This window comes from Hypanus sabinus, chromosome 1 (assembly GCF_030144855.1).
Source record: "Hypanus sabinus isolate sHypSab1 chromosome 1, sHypSab1.hap1, whole genome shotgun sequence".
Classification (NCBI taxonomy): domain Eukaryota; kingdom Metazoa; phylum Chordata; class Chondrichthyes; order Myliobatiformes; family Dasyatidae; genus Hypanus; species Hypanus sabinus.
In genome coordinates, this window is record NC_082706.1 from 2,856,027 (window position 1) to 2,872,887 (window position 16,861).

Here is a 16,861-nt window from a genome sequence, read left to right on the forward strand (position 1 = left end):
AATAATTACTTCAAATGTGTATTAACCAGAGTTTTATAAAGCTGCACTATAACTTTCTGGTGCCTAAACTCAGTGCCTCAACTAATAAAGGCAATCATGCCATGGCTTTACCGTCCCATCAATCTGTGCAACTACTTTTGGAGAGGTATGAAATTGGACCCAAGCTTACTCTACATCAACGCTGTTAAGGTCCTGCCAGTAACAGTTTTGGTCCCCAAAGTGCAACACCTCAGAAAGCAAGAATTGCCTCAGAATACAAGGGTGGCACTGGAATATATCATTTGGCCCACTGTGTTGTACTGGACTAATTTTACTTAGTAATTAGTTACTAAGATGAGGAGGAATTTCTTTCACCATCCTCTGGCTAATCTGTGGAATTCATTTTGTCCTCCTTTACACTTGTGTACAGAAGCTGACATTAAACAATCTTGAATTCTGGGGAGAAGAGATTGAGAAAGATGGTAAATCAGTCATGATGGAATGATGGGACAGGCTCAATGGAGCAGAAATAGACCATTTGGCCCAATGTTTTATGTATTATTTGACCAGATTAAACTCCTCCTGCCATCCTCCCATATCTGCAACTGATCTATATCCTGCTGTATTTTCTGGTACTCTTCTACACTATCTCCATCTCTGATCTTTGTATCATCTACAAACCTACTAACTGATCCATCTACATTTTCCTCCAGGTTCAGGATATAACACTATATTTAATGATTTCAAATAACTGTTTTCTAGACTGCTGTGGCTGTACCTCCCTGTTTCATTATTTTACCTCCTCTGTTTCTAATTGTTGCTCTTTTATATGGGGTTACCTTGACAGCTTTGAGTAGCCTAACACTTGGCTCTCTGACTTGCTCTTTGTTTCAGTTCTGTTGAAGGATCTTTGACCTGAAATGTTGATTATTTCCTACCTGTAGATGTTTCTATTCACAGAATAAAATTGTGAATGGTGCATGAATCGAAAAGACCATAAAACATAGGAACAGAAATAGGCCATTCAGCCTGCTGAGTCTGCTATGCCATTCCATCATGGCTGATTTATCCCTCTCCATCCCACACTACTGCCACCTTTCTGTAATCTCAGATGCCCTGACTAATCAAGAACCTATCAACCTCTGCTTTAAATATATCCAGTGACTTGGCCTCCACAGCCTCACCATTGTATGGCTAATGAGATTCCTCCTTATTTCTGTTCTAAATGGACTCCCTCTATTCTGAGGTTGAGCCATTGGTATGGAAACACCAATGAAGAAAGACTTTCTGGAAAATCTTTGCAAACCATTGACTGTGGAGGAGGAAACCACCGGCTGATGAAGTGGTCTCCAGTGGCCCAGTTTTACCCGTGTTTCCTTTGACTGTTGAGTCGTAAGTGAGATTTGGGGATTCCTTGTGAGTGCTGGCTGGCAGGATAAACCTAATTGGCAATGTTCACTTAGAGGAGTACAATCTGAATCACATTCAGAATCATTGTTCAAAATTCGAAGTGCATTTATTATCAAACTATGTATACTTTATACAACCTTGAGATTTACCTCCTTGCAGGCAGCCAGAAAACAAAAAACCTAAAATCCCTTATATAAAAAATAACACAATCAAACACATAATGTGCAAAGAGAGAAAAAAACAATCTTGCAAACAAAGTACTGTCTTAGCTGGTGCGAATTTGTTGTTTTGTGGCAGCAGTATAGCGCAAAAAAATAAGAACATAGAGCATAGAAATTTACAGCACATTACAGGCCCTTATGCCCACAATGTTGTGCCAACCATGTAACCTATTCTAGAGACCGCCTAGAATTTCCCTAGTGCATAGCCCTCTATCTTTCTAAGCTCCATGTACCTATCTAAGAGGCTCTTAAAATACCCTTTTGTATCCACTTCCATCACCACCGGCAGTAGTGCATTCCATACATCCACCACTCTCTGTGAAAAACCTACCCCTGACACTCTCTGTACCTATTTCCAAGCACCTTAAAATTATGCCCCCTCGTGTTAGCCATTTCAGTCCTGGAGAAAAAGCCTCTGACTACCCACACAATCAATGCCTGTCATCATCTTATACACCTCTATCAGGTCACCTCTCATCCTCCGACGCTCCAAGGAGAAAAGGCCAGATACACATAACCTATTGTCATAAGGTACACTCTCCAATCCAGGCAACATCCTTGTAAATGTCTTGTGCACTCTCTCTGTATTATCTACATCCTTCCTGTAGTGAGGTGACTGGGACTGAACATTACTCCAAGTGGGGTCTGACCAAGATCTCATATAGCAGTAACATTACCTCACGGCTTTTGAACTCAATCCCATGGTTGATGAATGTCAACACACCATAAGCCTTCTTAACAACACTGTCAACCTGCGCAGCTGTTTTGAGTGTCCTATCGACACAGACCTCAAGATCTCCCAGATCCTCCACATTGCCAAGAGTCTTACCATTTATTTTATATTCTGTGTTCAAATTGGACCTATCAAAATGAACCACTTCACACTTAACTGGGTTGAAGTCCATCTGCCACTTCTCAGTCCAGTTCTGCATCCTATTGATGTCCCGCTGTAACCTGTGACAACCCTCCAGACTATCTACAACACCCCCAACTTTTGCATCATCGAATTAATATAATTTAGAATAAGAACTAATATAAATTACAAAACAAATCAGGCATGATAGAATAGCAGGGAAATTGTGTTGGATCAAATGGACTGATTCTTCCCTGGTGTCTTTTGGTCTTATAAGACCACAATGATTTGTTATGGAGCTTAATTAATTCTCCCTTTCTGTTTTGACATTAGGAAACTATGTCTTGAATTACCTGGCGACCAGACCGAAACTGGCAAACTTTGTAACACAAGCTCTCATTCAGCTCTTTGCCCGAATCACCAAACTGGGCTGGTTTGACTGCCAGAAGGAAGAGTATGTATTTAGGAATGTCATTGCTGATGTTACAAGGTTTTTGCAGGTAGGTATTCCTGTGGGTAAACATTTTTTAATTGGTGGGCACTTCTTGAGTTCATGAACTAAGAATAATCAAGTTCGTTTTAACAATGTTTTTTTCATTCTGAGGACATGTATTTTTCCCAAACACTCTCATCCTTATCTACAGCCATCAGCCTCGGCATTCAATGCATCATTCTCTGTAACTTTCACTATCTCTAAAGATATCCTACCATTATATTTACTTAATACCCCCTCCCCCCCCCCCCCCCCGGTGTTTTCCACATGGATAGCTCCCTTCATGATTTTTCTTGTCCATTTGTCCCTCCTCACTAATCTCTTTCCTGGCACTTAACCCTGTAAGTGCTACACCTGACCATACATCGCTTCCGTCACCTCCATTCAGAGTCCCAAATATTCCTTCCAGGTGAGGCAACACTTCACCAGTAAATCTAATGGGGTCGCCTATTGTGTCTGATGCTCCCGATGCAGCCTCCTCTACATTGGTGAGATCTGTTGTAAATTGGGGGACTGCTTTGTCAAGCACGCCTGCTCCATCCACCATAAGCAGAAATTCCCGGTGGCCAAACATTTTAATTCTGATTCATAGAATCGTAGAAAAGTACAGCCCAGAAACAGGACCTTCGACCTATCCAGTCCACGATGAGTCATTTAAACTGTCTTCTCCCATCGATCTGCACGGGGACCATACTCTTTCATCACCCTACTGTCCTACTTCTCTTAAATGTTGAAATTGAGTTTACATAAGACAAAAGCAGAATTAAGCCATTCAGCCCATCGAGTCTGTTCCACGATTCCATCATAGCTGATCCCAGATTCCACTCAACTCCATACACCTGCCTTCTCAACATATCCTTTGACCGATCAGGAAACTATCAACCTCCACCTTAAGTATACCTACGGAGTTGGCTTACGCCACAATCTATGGCAAAGCATTCCACAGATTCACTATACTCTGGCTAAAAAAAAAATTCCTCCTTACTGCTGTTCTATAAAGTCACTCCCCAATTTTGAGGCTTTGCCCTCTAGATCTGGATACCCCCACCATAGGGAACATCTTCTCCACATCCACCTTACCTAGTCCTTTCAACATTCGGTAGATTTCAGTGAGATTCCCATGCATTCTTTTAAATTCCAGTGAGTACAGGCCCAAAGCTGCCAAACGCTCCTCATATGTTAAGCCCTCAATTCCCATGATCATTCTCGTGAACCTCCTCACGACTCTCTCCAATGACAACACATTATTTCTGAGATATGGGGCCCAGAACTGTTGACAGTACACCACATACACCACTTGCACTGGCAGCTCATTCCACACTCTTACGACTCTCTGAGTGAAGAAGTTTCCCTTCATGGCCTCCTCTTGTGCCAAGATGAGGTCACCCACAGGACAGATGAGCAATACCTTGTATTCCATCTGGGTAGCCTCTATCCTGATGGCATGAATATTGATTTCTCCTTCTGGTTTTAAAAAAATGCTCTACCTCCCTCTTCCTCTATTCTCCATTCTGTTCCACAAATCACACCTGCCTATCACTTCCCCTGGGTCCCGTTCCTCCCCCCCCCACCCCCCATCTCCTGTGGTCCACTCCCCTATCAGATTCTTTCTTCACAGCCTTTGATTTCTCCCGTCCATCAGGTTTCACCTTTCACCTTCCAGCTAGTCCCCTTCCCCTTCTGCACCTTTTTATTCTAGTGTCTTCCCCCCTTCTCACTCCTAAAGAAGGTTCTTGGCCCAAAGCATTGATTACTTATTCATTTCCATAGATGCTGCCTGACCTGATGAGTTCTTACAGCATTTTGTATGTGTTGCATAAAATAAAGTTACAGTTCTTTATCAGATGCAGCCTCTCCCCAGTTCAGAGTCCACGTAGGTGCCAAATGTTCCAGTTTCAGTTTCTAACTTTTTAGATATTACAGTACAAGTTTCCAAGATAGACTGATGTAACTGCAATATTCAGTTATTATCTAGATGTAACCCTCAGGTTTGGCCATTGGCTTAATCTAGGGGCAGCCGGCCTCTGGCCCGGCCAGACGTGAGAAATCTTGTTTGGGTGAATGTTGCGTGATGTGTTCCCATTACAAATCAGTACAGGTATCCCCCCCCGCTTTTCGAAAGTTCACTTTACGCCACTTCACTTTTATGAAAGACCTACATTAGTACCTGTTTTCACTAACTGAAAGAAATCTGAAGAGGATTTTCACTTTTATGAAAAAAGGCGAAAAGCGAAAATAGCGTTCAGCGTTTGTTTTGCAGCAAGCCGTTATAAAGGCAGCGCGCACCCCAAGCAGCGAGAGTGGCGCCACCAAGCTCCTTCCCAGGAACTACACCCAGCATCAAGCTGCCTTAGCTTTGAACTGTGTCTGTGAGCATCTGTGCTTTATCTCGATTTATTTTGTGCATCTGTTAGCAAGATGTGTCCTAAGGTATCAGAAAAGCCTAAGAGAGCTAGTGAAGAAAGTGTTGCGAAAGTGGAATTTAAAGGTAGTCATGGGTGGTTTGATGGTTTGTTGAGGCGAGGCAGCTTCATAGCTTAAAGGTTACTGGAGAGAGTGCTTCGGCTGATTTACAGATGGTGGTTATTCGTATAAGCAAGTGTTTAACTGTGAAGAAACTGCAATTTCCCGATTCTGGTAAGTGAAACTACACTGTACGTACATTATTTCTGAAAAAAACCATAGAAACATAGAAAATAGGTGCAGGAGTAGGCCATTTGGCCCTTCGAGCCTGCACCGCCATTCAGTATGATCATCGCTGATCATCCAACTCAGAACCCTGTACCTGCTTTCTCTCCATACCCCCGATCCCTTTAGCCACAAGGGCCATATTCACCACTCTCTGTGTGAAGACGTTTTTCCTCATCTTGGTCCTAAAAGGCTTCTCTTTTATCCTTAAACTGTGACCCCTCGTTCTGGACTTCCCCAACATTGGAAACAATCTTCCTGCATCTAGCCTGTCCAATCCCTTTAGAATTTTATACGTTTCAATAAGATCCCCCCTCAATCTTCTAAATTCTACTTTATATAGGCTGTGTATTTATCATATCATTTCTGCTTTTACTGTATGTTAGTGTTATTTTAGGTTTCATGGTTACTTGGTATGATTTGGTTGGCTATTTTTTGGGTCTGGGAACGCTCAAAAATGTTTCCCATATAAATTAATGGTAATTGCTTCTTCACTTTACGTCATTTCAGCTTATGAAAGGTTTCATAAGAACGCGCAACTTTTGGATGGTAGGGTAAACCTGTACCATGAAATAACAAACAATGCACAATATGCAATTAAATGATTGAGTTTTATAATTCTTAATTTGCCTATAGGTTAGTAAAGAAACAAAAAAGAAAAAGGGCCCATTCTCATGAAACAGTCTAATGTGCAACGTTGGAGCTCATGGTTTTCCCTGTCTGTTCATTCTCCATCGTTTTTTTCCCCTCGGGTGTCAACTCCTGATCCCATTCCAAGACCACTCTGTCCTGCAGACTTCAACTTCCCCCTTCTGTCATCTTTTCTCTCCATCTTCCGCTGAACAACAGACAGCGAAACCTTCGCTTGGGCACCCAAGAAAGTAAAACAGCTCCCCTCATTGCCCAGCACACATTCCAAAGTCCCTGTTATCTCTAGTAATAACCCAAACACTGCTGCTACAGAGAAGTATGACAGGGCTAAGATGAGTGGGAATACAGATGATTGGGAAAGTTTTAAGGAACAGCAGATCTTAACTAAAAAAGCAATACGGAGAGAAAAAATCAGGTATGAGCTCAGTCTAGCCAGGAATATAAAAGGGGATAGCAAAAGCTTTTTTAGCTATGTGAAGAGAAAGAAGATAGTTAAGAACAATGTTGGCCCCTTGAAGAATGAATTGGGAGAAATTGTTATGGGAAACAGGGAAATGGCAACAGAATTTAATGCATACTTTAGATCTGTCTTCACCAGGGAGGACACAAGCAATCTCCCAGATGTATGGATGGGCCAGGGTCATAAGATATCAGAGGAATTGAGACAGATTGACATTAGGAAAGAAACTGTGATGAGTAGACTGGTAGGACTGGAGGCTAATAAATCCCCGGGTCCAGATGGTCTGCATCCGAGGGTTCTAAAAGAGGTGGCTCAGGAAATTGCGGATGCATTGGTAATCATTTTCCAATGTTCCTTAGGTTCAGGATCAGTTCCTGAAGATTGGAGAGTGGCTAATGTTATCCCACGTTTCAAGAAGGGAGGGAAGGAGAAAACGGAGAACTATCGCCCTATTAGCCTAACGTCAGTCGTGGGGAAGATGCTTGAGTCCATTATTAAGGACGAAATAGTGGCACATCTAGATGGCAGAAATAGGATTAGGCCGAGCCAGCATGGATTTACCAAGGGCAAATCATGCTTGACTAATCTGTTGGAGTTTTTTGAGGGTGTAACAAGGATGTTAGACAAGGGTAAGCCAGTGGATGCTGTGTACCTAGATTTTCAGAAGGCATTCGATCAGGTGCCACATAGGAGATTGGTGAGTAAAATCAGAGCTCATGGCATTGGGGGCAGGGTTTCAACATGGATAGAAAACTGGTTGGCAGATAGAAAGCAAAGGGTAGCAGTGAATGGGTGTTTCTCAGACTGGCTGGAGGTGACTAGTGGGGTACCACAGGGCTCTGTATTGGACCACAGCTCTTTACGATTTATGTCAATGATTTAGATGAGGGCATTGAAAACTATATCAGCAAGTTTGCTGACGATACTAAACTGGGTGGCAGTGTGACATGCGAAGAGGACGTTAGGAGAATACAGGGAGACTTGGATAGGCTGAGTGAGTGCGCAGATACTTGGCAGATGTCATTCAATGTGAATAAATGTAAAGTTATCCACTTTGGAAGCAGGAACAAGAGGGCAGAGTATTGTCTGAACGGTGTCGAGTTAGGTAAGGGAGAAATGCAAAGAGACCTAGGAGTCCTAGTTCACCAGTCAATGAAGGTGAATGAGCAAGTGCAACAGGCAGTGAAGAGGGCAAATGGAATGTTGGCCTTTGTTACAAGGGGAATTGAATACAAGAGCAAGGATGTTCTTTTGCATTTGTACAGGGCCCTGGTGAGACCACACCTGGAATATTGTGTACAGTTTTGGTCTCCAGGTTTAAGGAAGGACATTCTGGCAATTGAGGAAGTGCAGCGTAGATTCACTAGGTTGATTCCTGGGATGGCAGGGCTGTCTTACGCAGAGAGATTGGAGAGATTGGGCTTGTACACGCTGGAATTGAGGAGATTGAGAGGGGATCTGATTGAAACGTTTAAGATAATTAAAGGACTTGATAGGATTGAGGCAGGAAATATGTTCCAGATGTTGGGAGAGTCCAGTACCAGAGGGCATGGATTGAGAATAAGAGGTCAGTTATTTAAAACAGAGTTGAGGAAGAGCTTCTTCTCCCAGAGAGTTGTGGAGGTGTGGAATGCACTGCCTCGGAAGACGGTGGAGGCCAATTCTCTGGATGCTTTCAAGAAGGAGCTGGATAGATATCTGATGGATAGGGGAATCAAGGGATATGGGGACAAGGCAGGGACTGGGTATTGATAGTGAATAATCAGCCATGATCTCAGAATGGCGGTGCAGACTGGAGGGGCCGAATGGTCTACTTCTGCACCTATTGTCTATTGTCTAAACCATTACATTAGCATGAAACATTACAGCGTGTTACATAGATCATGGATGAAGATGTTTGAGGGTTTGACTTACTTCCTTTGCCTACATTCCAGCAAAGTCCTCCTTGTCTACAGAAGTTGTACCAAAGGATTGAAGGATAACAAATAGTTTTCCGTTGTTCACGAAATGTAATAGGGATAATTTTGGGATATATAGGCCAGTGAGTCTTGCATCTAATGGAGAGGGTGAGGGTTCTCAACGACAGGATTTACAAGCATTTGGAGAAGCCTAGTCTTATTAGGGATAGTTAGCATGGATTTGTCAGGGGCAGGTGTTTCCTGATGAGACTGACTGAGTTTTTTGAGAACAGGTTGATAAAGGTAGAGCAGTGCAAAGGTTCAAAGGTTAATTTCTTATCAAAGCATGCATCCACATACAACTCTGAAATTCGTCTTCTGCAGATATCCACGAAACAAAGAAAGAGCATGAATGTCATTCGGAGAGAAACATCAAATGCAACTCCAACCCACTCCCTCCTCCCACCTGACAAAATGGAACAAGAACATCGACCCCCCAAATCCCCACCCCCACGCACACAGAATAAACTAACAGAACATCAACCCTTAAAAATCTTCCCCACACAACAAAATGGAAAGAGAACAGGTAATTTAGAAAACAGAATATAAAGACCTTAAGTTTGAAAAAGTCTATAGCCCATAAATGCAACAGTCCAATCCATAAATGCAGAACCACGATACCATCCTCCAATATCACCAACATTCATCGAGTCTGCATTTGACGCGATACCTCATTCTGCTTTCTCCCTTTAATCAGTGATTTAATGGATGCATTAAACGGTGGAATAGAGTCGAACTTCAGCTCGTGCCTCGTCTCGAAGTTCCTTCGCATTGAGGCCATCCGAGTATGCACTCGGTTTCCGGAATCATCTTGGAGACAGTGAAGCGCTGCAGCGCTTGCTCAATCTCCAAACTGTAAATCTTAGGGTCTGGCAGTTCCTGAAACACGTTTAAAGTGAGAAACAGATGTAAAATAAGGCTACATCCACACTAGACTGGATAATTTTGAAAGCACTGGTTTTGCACAAAAACAATACGCGTCCACACTGCGTTTTAAAAAATATCTCCGTCCACGTTGAAACAGAAGTTTCGGTGAATCTCCTCCTACTGCGCATGTGCAGGACACATCTACTGAAAACAAGCGACATGTTTGGTGTTGAATCTCACTGTGAAAGATGGTACGTGTTTGTTCAGTTACAGACTGGAAAAACTTAAGTGATGGGCAGCTGTTGGCTCTCGTGCAGGAGGATTTAAAAATAAAAAAAAACAAATACTGAAGCGTATGGAGGCAAGCAACAAGGAGTTCACGGATTGTATGACCCGGCTGACGATGAACATTGAAAAACTGATTAACTCTGTTGCATTAATAAAGCTTCTTGTTAAATGTGTAAAACATGTAAAAAAAATGTGTAAAACTTTGAGGAGATGCGAAGGGATTTAGAAAGAGTGGATTGGGTCAAGTTGTTTTATGGGAAGGATGTAATAGAGAAATGGAGGTCATTTAAGGGTGAAATTATGAGGGTACAGAATCTTTATGTTCCTGTTAGGTTGAAAGGAAAGGTTAAAGGTTTGAAAGCACCATGGTTTTCAAGGGATATTAGAAATTTGGTTCAGAAAAAGAGGGATGTCTACAATAGATATAGGCAGCATGGAGTAAAGGAATTGCTCGAGGAATATAAAGAATGTAAAAGAATCTTAAGAAAGAGATTAGAAAAGCTAAAAGAAGATACGAGGTTGGTTTGGCAAATAAGGTGAAAGTAAATCCGAAAGGTTTCTACAGTTATATTAAAAACGAGGATAGTGAGGGATAAAATTGGCCCCTTAGAGAATCAGAGTGGTCGGCTATGTGTGGAGCTGAGGGAGATGGAGAGATTTTGAACGATTTCTTCTCTTCGGTATTCACTAAGGAGAAGGATATTGAGTTGTGTAAGGTGTGGGAAACATAAGGAAGTTATGGAACCTATGACAATTAAAGAGGTGGAGGTACTGGCGCTTTTAAGAAATTTAAAAGTGGATAAATCTCCGGGTCCTGACAGGATATTCCCCAGGACCTTGAGGGAAGTTTGTGTAGAAATAGCAGGAGCTCTGATGGAGATCTTTAATATGTCATTAGAAACGAGGATTGTGCCGGAGGATTGGCGTTTTGCTCATGTGGTTCCATTGTTTAAAAAGGGTTCTAGAAGTAAGCCTAGCAATTATAGACCTATCAGTTTGACATCAGTGGTGGGTAAATTAATGGAAAGTATTCTTAGAGATAGTATTAATAATTATCTGGATAGACAGGATCTGATTAGGAGTAGCCAGCATGGATTTGTGCGTGGAAGGTCATGTTTGACAAACCTTATTGAATTTTTTGAAGAAGTTACGAGGAATGTTGACGAGGGTAAGGCAGTGGATGTAGTCTATATGGACTTCAGCAAAGCCTTTGACGAAGTTCCACATGGAAGGTTAGTTAAGAAGGTTCAGTCGTTAGGTATTAATGCTGGAGTAATAAAATGGATTCAACAGTGGCTAGATGGGAGATGCCAGAGAGTAGTGGTGGATAATTGTTTATCGGGATGGAGGCCGGTGATTAGCGGGGTGCCTCAGGGATCTGTTTTGGGCCCAATGTTGTTTGTAATATACATAAATGATCTGGATGATGGGGTGGTAAATTGGATTAGTAAGTATGCCGATGATACTAAGGTAGAAGGTGTTGTGGATAATGAGGTGGGTTTTCAAAGCTTGCAGGGAGATTTATGCCGGTTAGAAGAATGGGCTGAACATTGGCAGATGGAGTTTAATGCTGAGAAGTGTGAGGTTCTACATATTGGCAGGAATAATCCAAATAGAACATACAGGGTAAATGGTAGGGCATTGAGGAATGCAGAGAAACAGAGAGCTCTAGGAATAACAGTGCATAGTTTCCTGCAGGTGGAGTCTCATGTAGATAGGGTAGTGAAGAAGGCTTTTGGAACGCTGGCCTTTATAAATCAAAGCATTGAGTACAGAAGTTGGGATGTAATGTTAAAATTGTACAAGGCATTGGTAAAGCCAAATTTCGAATATTGCGTGCAGTTCTGGTCACCGAATTATAGGAAAGATATCAATAAATTAGAGAGAGTGCAGAGATGATTTACTAGGATGTTACCTGGGTTTCAGCACTTCAGTTACAGAGAAAGGTTGAACAAGTTAGGTTTCTATTCATTGGAGCGTAGAAGGTTGAGGGGGGATTTGATCAAGGTATTTAAAATTTTGAGAGGGATAAATAGAATTGACGTGAATAGGCTGTTTCCATTGAGAGTAGGGGAGATTCAAACGAGAGGACATGATTTGAGAGTTAGGGGGCAGAAGTTTAAGGGAAACACAAGGGGGTATTTCTTTACTCAGAGAGTGATAGCTGTGTGGAATGAGCCTCCTGTAGAAGTAGTAGAGGCCAGTTCAGTTGTGTCATTTAAGGTTTAATTGGATAGGTATATGGACAGGAAAGGAGTGGAGGGTTATGGGCTGAGTGCGGGTAGGTGGGACTAGGTGAGATTAAGAGTTCAGCACGGACTAGGAGGGCCGAGATGGCCTGTTTCCGTGCTGTGATTGTTATATGGTTATATGTCTGCATCAGTATTATCTTGTATTACCATACAATGGTACATCAGGCTGTAACACATCTATTGTCAGAGAAGTGCTTGCATAAATAGGTAAACCATCTTCATACAAGCAAGGACAGAAAATAGGGTGAAGTGAGCATACTTATTTATTCAGTAAGTTATGGGTCAAAGTATTTAGTGAGTACATTTCTAACTCTTTTGGCTTTAGTCTCGTTGCTGTTTGTTCTGAAATTGTTAGGTTGTGTTCAAGAAAACAATGAAATGGAGCGCTGCCGTCTGACAGCGTTTTCAGATTTCTCCGGTTACCCCATCCACACTGATCTGCCTGAGCGGCACTTTGAGAAATACACACTTTGGAGAGCTTTTCTGAAAAGCTCCGGTTTAGGGGGACGAAAACACCATTTTAGTGTGGACGGAGGGTTAAAACAAAGAGAAAAGGCTTTGTTCATGGATTTATCCAGTGTAGTCTAGACGTAGCCCAAGTTTTTTTAAAAAAGACACTTTTGAGAGCTATCTGAAAGATGTCAACCGAGCAAGTGTTGCACCATCTTGACTGAGAGATATGGTGTATATGGATTTTAGTAAGATGCTTGAAAGATTCTCCATGGAAGGCTCATCCAGAAGTCGTGAGGCATGAGATCACTAGAAACTTGTCTGGGTAGATTCAGAATTGGCTCATTCTTAATAGGCAGAGAGTGTTATTAAATGGAACATATTCAGCTTGGAAGTTGGTGACTAGTGGTGTTTTGCGGGGTTCAGTTCCAGAAACCCTGCTCTTGTGGGTTTTATAAATTACTTGGATGAGGAAGTGGAAGATTGAGTTAGTAGGTTTGCAGATGACATGAAGGTTGGTGGTGTTATGGATTGTGTAGAAGCTTGTTGTTGGTAACAACAGGACCTTAACAGAGTGCAGAGTTGGACAAATAAATGACAAATGGAATTCAATCCAGAAAAGTATGAGTGATATACTTTGGAAGATCAAATTTGAAGGCCGAGTGTTAGGTTAATAGCAGAATTCTTAGTCTGGAGGAATAAAGGGATCTTGAGATCCAAGACCATAGATTACTCAATGTTGACGTGCAAGTTGATAGAGTGGTTCTGAAGGCATATGGTTTATTGACTTTGTTAGTTGCAGTTTGATTCAAGAGTTGCAAGGTACTGCTGCAGCTCTGTAAAATCCTGGTTAGACCACACTTGGACCATTATGTTCAGTCTAGTTGCCTCATTATAGCAAGCATGTCAAAGCAGAGGAGGTTTACCAGGATACTGATTGAATTATGGAACATGTCTTACTAGGAAATGTTAAGTGATGTCAGGCTCTTCTCTTTGGAGTAATGGAGGATGAGAGGGATATAGGATTATAACTGGCATAGATAGAGTAGACAGCCACTGCCTTTTTCCCATTGCAGCAATTGGCCAATACCAGAGGATATCCTTGTAAGGTGAGTGTAGGAAAGCTTAGGGAAGATGTCAGAGATAGGTTTTTCCCACAGGGAATGGTGAGTGAATGCAATACTTTGCCAGGAATGGTGGTTAAAACAGATACATTAGGAAGATTTAAGAGACACTAAGATAGGCACATGGAGGGCTATGTAGGAGGGAAGGGTTAGATTGATCTTAGAGTAGGCACAATATTATGAGCCAAACATCATAGAACATACTGTTCTGTGATCTACCTGTTCTCTTCCTAAAGTGCAGCAGTGTTTTATTTCTTTTTAGCCATCTTTGCTCTGTCTTTTCAAAGTTATTTTGAGTTTTCTTCCATTATTACTTGAGGCCCAGCATTCCTGATCATGGAGCCTAGCTGTGGGAATACCCTATGCTCAGTTGCACTAAAGACTTGATGGTGACTGTGTAGAGTATAGTAGAATAGAATTTGGGAATGCACTGGGAGTCAGATGAACAGGCAGCTGACCTCTTGCTCCACTTCTGAACTTGACCTCAAGTCTAGGAGTTCCTGATGTTACTGAATTGAATTGACTTTGTTACTTAGATCCATATACATGAGGAATAAAAATCTTTATGTCACGTCTCTGTCTAAATGCACAATATGCAACTTATAGTAATTTATAATAAATAGTATGTACAACAATACAGCATAGAAATACAGTTGTGTCAGCATGGATTAATCAGTCTGATGGCCTGGTGGAAGAAGCTGTCGTGGACCCTTTTGGTCCTGGCTTTTATGCTGCAGTACCTTTTCCCAGATGGTAGCAGCTGGAGCTTTTTGTGGTTGGGGTGACTCAGGTCCCAATGATCCTTTGGCCCTTTTAACACATCCATCTTTGTAAATATCCTGAATAGTGGGAATTTCATATCTACAGATGTGGTGGGCTGTCCGCACCACTCTCTGCAGGGTCCTGCGATTGAGCGAAGTACAGTTCCCATACCAGGCAGTGATGCAGCGAGTCAGGATGCTCTCAGTTGTGTCTCTGTAGAAAGTTCTTAGGATTTGGGGGCCCATACCAAATTTCTTCAGCCGTCGAGGGTGAAAGAGACACTGTTGTACCTTTTTCACCACACAGCTGGTATGTGCAGCCCACATGAGGTCCTTGGTGATGTTTATGCTGAGGAACTTAAAGCTGTTCACCCTCTCAACCCCAGCTCCATTGATGTCAATAGGGGTTAGCCCGTCTCCATTCCTCCTGTAGTTCACAACCAGCTCCTTTGTTTTTGTAACATTGAAGAAAAGGTTGTTTTGAAAGAAAGGTCAACTACATTTAGAAAGGAAAATGTGATGGGGTGTTCATATTTTATAAGAATACTTGTACCAAATCCACACAATAATTTATAATTCATATTTCTTTTTAGCAGAGGATGCCATGCAGCTTTTAAATTTATTTGATTTTCTGAATGATCCCATCAACCCTATTCCCCCATCCCTTTATTGTCCTGTAATTTATTCTGTCTCATTAACCTCCCCTCGGTTTCCTGCTCCTTATTCTATAGAACCCAATTTCCAAACCTACTCGTGCCTTTGGGATGGGAAGCAGGAAACTCATGGGGCCACATGAACAACAGTGGTTACAGGAACAAAGCAGTGAGTTTGCGATCAAACCTGGATAGCTGGAGCTGGGGGCAACAGCACTTATCGCCCTGTGCTTGTAGGATAATTCCATTTGTGAGTCTGAAAGAGTAGGAAACCTGATCTGATCTTATGGATGTCCTGCAGTCAAGTTCAACCCATGTTACCTCAGTTGGCTGCTTCCTGTATCTAGGATGCAGACTTGTTGGATTAATGAGGCTTAAATGTCATGGACGAAGTGTTCCTAATTTTGGCTGATTTGCTTCACGGAAAGTAAACAACATTGTTTCTGTCTTTCTCCACAGGACAGTGTTGAGCACTGTATTATAGGAGTAATGATTCTGTCCCAGTTAACGAATGAAGTAAATCAGGTAAGTGGTGCAGTGACCTTCAATGTCCTGTTTCCTCATGCATGTCTTATTCCCTCCCTCTCTCTTTGAGTATCTCTCATATTTTGCTGGCAACTGATCATTTTATTTAAAAATCATTAATATTTCCACATATATTGTCGACAGCTCCTCTATTCCGTGACTTGACACTCTGCCTTTCCTTTCCCATTGGGCCTTCAGGTCTGGCATATTCCCTGTGGTTAGTGTACTAAGTTCAAATTCATTCAACTGGACCAAGGTGCAGAACACAGTACATATAAGATTGCACACAACATATAAAGTAATCATCATCATCATCATTATGTGCTGTGGACAATCATGGCCTTGACCATGATTGTACTTGGCAAATTTTTCTACAATTGCCTTTACCTGAGCAATGTCTTTACAAGGGGTGGTGCGGTGGATTAGCAGTTAGCTCAGTACTTTACAGTCCCAGGGACCCAGGTTCCAATCCACTGCTGCCTGTAAGAGGTATGTACATTCTCCCCATGACTGCGTGAGTTTCCTCCCACTGTCCAAAGATGTACTGGTTGGTAGGTTAATTGGTCATTGTAAATTGTGATGTGATTCGGCTAGAGTTAAGTCAGGGGTTGTAGAGCTGTGCCACTCAAAGGACCAGAATTGTAAAAAAAAATTTAAAAGGATGGGTGGACCCCCACCCCCAGCTATTATCAATGCTGTTCAGAAACTGTCTGCCTGGCATTAGTGTTTGCAAAGCCAGGACTTGTGTTTGTGATTGGCACCAACTGCTCATACGACCAACCATGGCTTCACGTGACCCTGATTGGGGGGAGTGGAGTGTGGAGTTAAGCAGGTGCCTCACCTTGCCTAGGGGTGACCTGCAAGCTAGTGGAGGGAAGGAGCACGTTACACCTTTGGTAGAGAATACAGTACTGTATTACCTAATACAGTAATGTTACCACAAATAATAAAATATATTCCACAAGATTGACATTTAGCATAAGTTGCATTTAGGACACCAGTTAAAATGGAAATAGTATAACTCTGCTGGTGTTTCATGCATGATGAGACCTGGGTGGTGACAGGGTGCTGACTAGTTTCACTGCCGAGGAGAAACTAACAGTCCTTGTACCATAGCATTAGGACCTCCTGCCTGGTAATAGGGGCATCCCACATACGTTCACCCTGTGCTGTGATGTAGGCTCTCTCACGTTAATTTTCTTGGTTTCTTAGTTTTACTTGCTAACTG

At 42.1% G+C, this 16,861-nt stretch overlaps 1 protein-coding gene across 1 annotated transcript in view; it reads left to right on the forward strand.

Annotated features, from left to right (window-relative positions):
* xpo7 (exportin 7) overlaps positions 1 to 16,861 on the forward strand; it is a 193,386-nt gene that overhangs the window by 38,786 nt on the left and 137,739 nt on the right. Inside the window, exons 4-5 of the mRNA XM_059959530.1 lie at positions 2,797 to 2,963; positions 15,568 to 15,633. Coding sequence (XP_059815513.1) covers positions 2,797 to 2,963; positions 15,568 to 15,633 — 233 coding nt within the window. The remainder of the gene's footprint in view (positions 1 to 2,796; positions 2,964 to 15,567; positions 15,634 to 16,861) is intronic.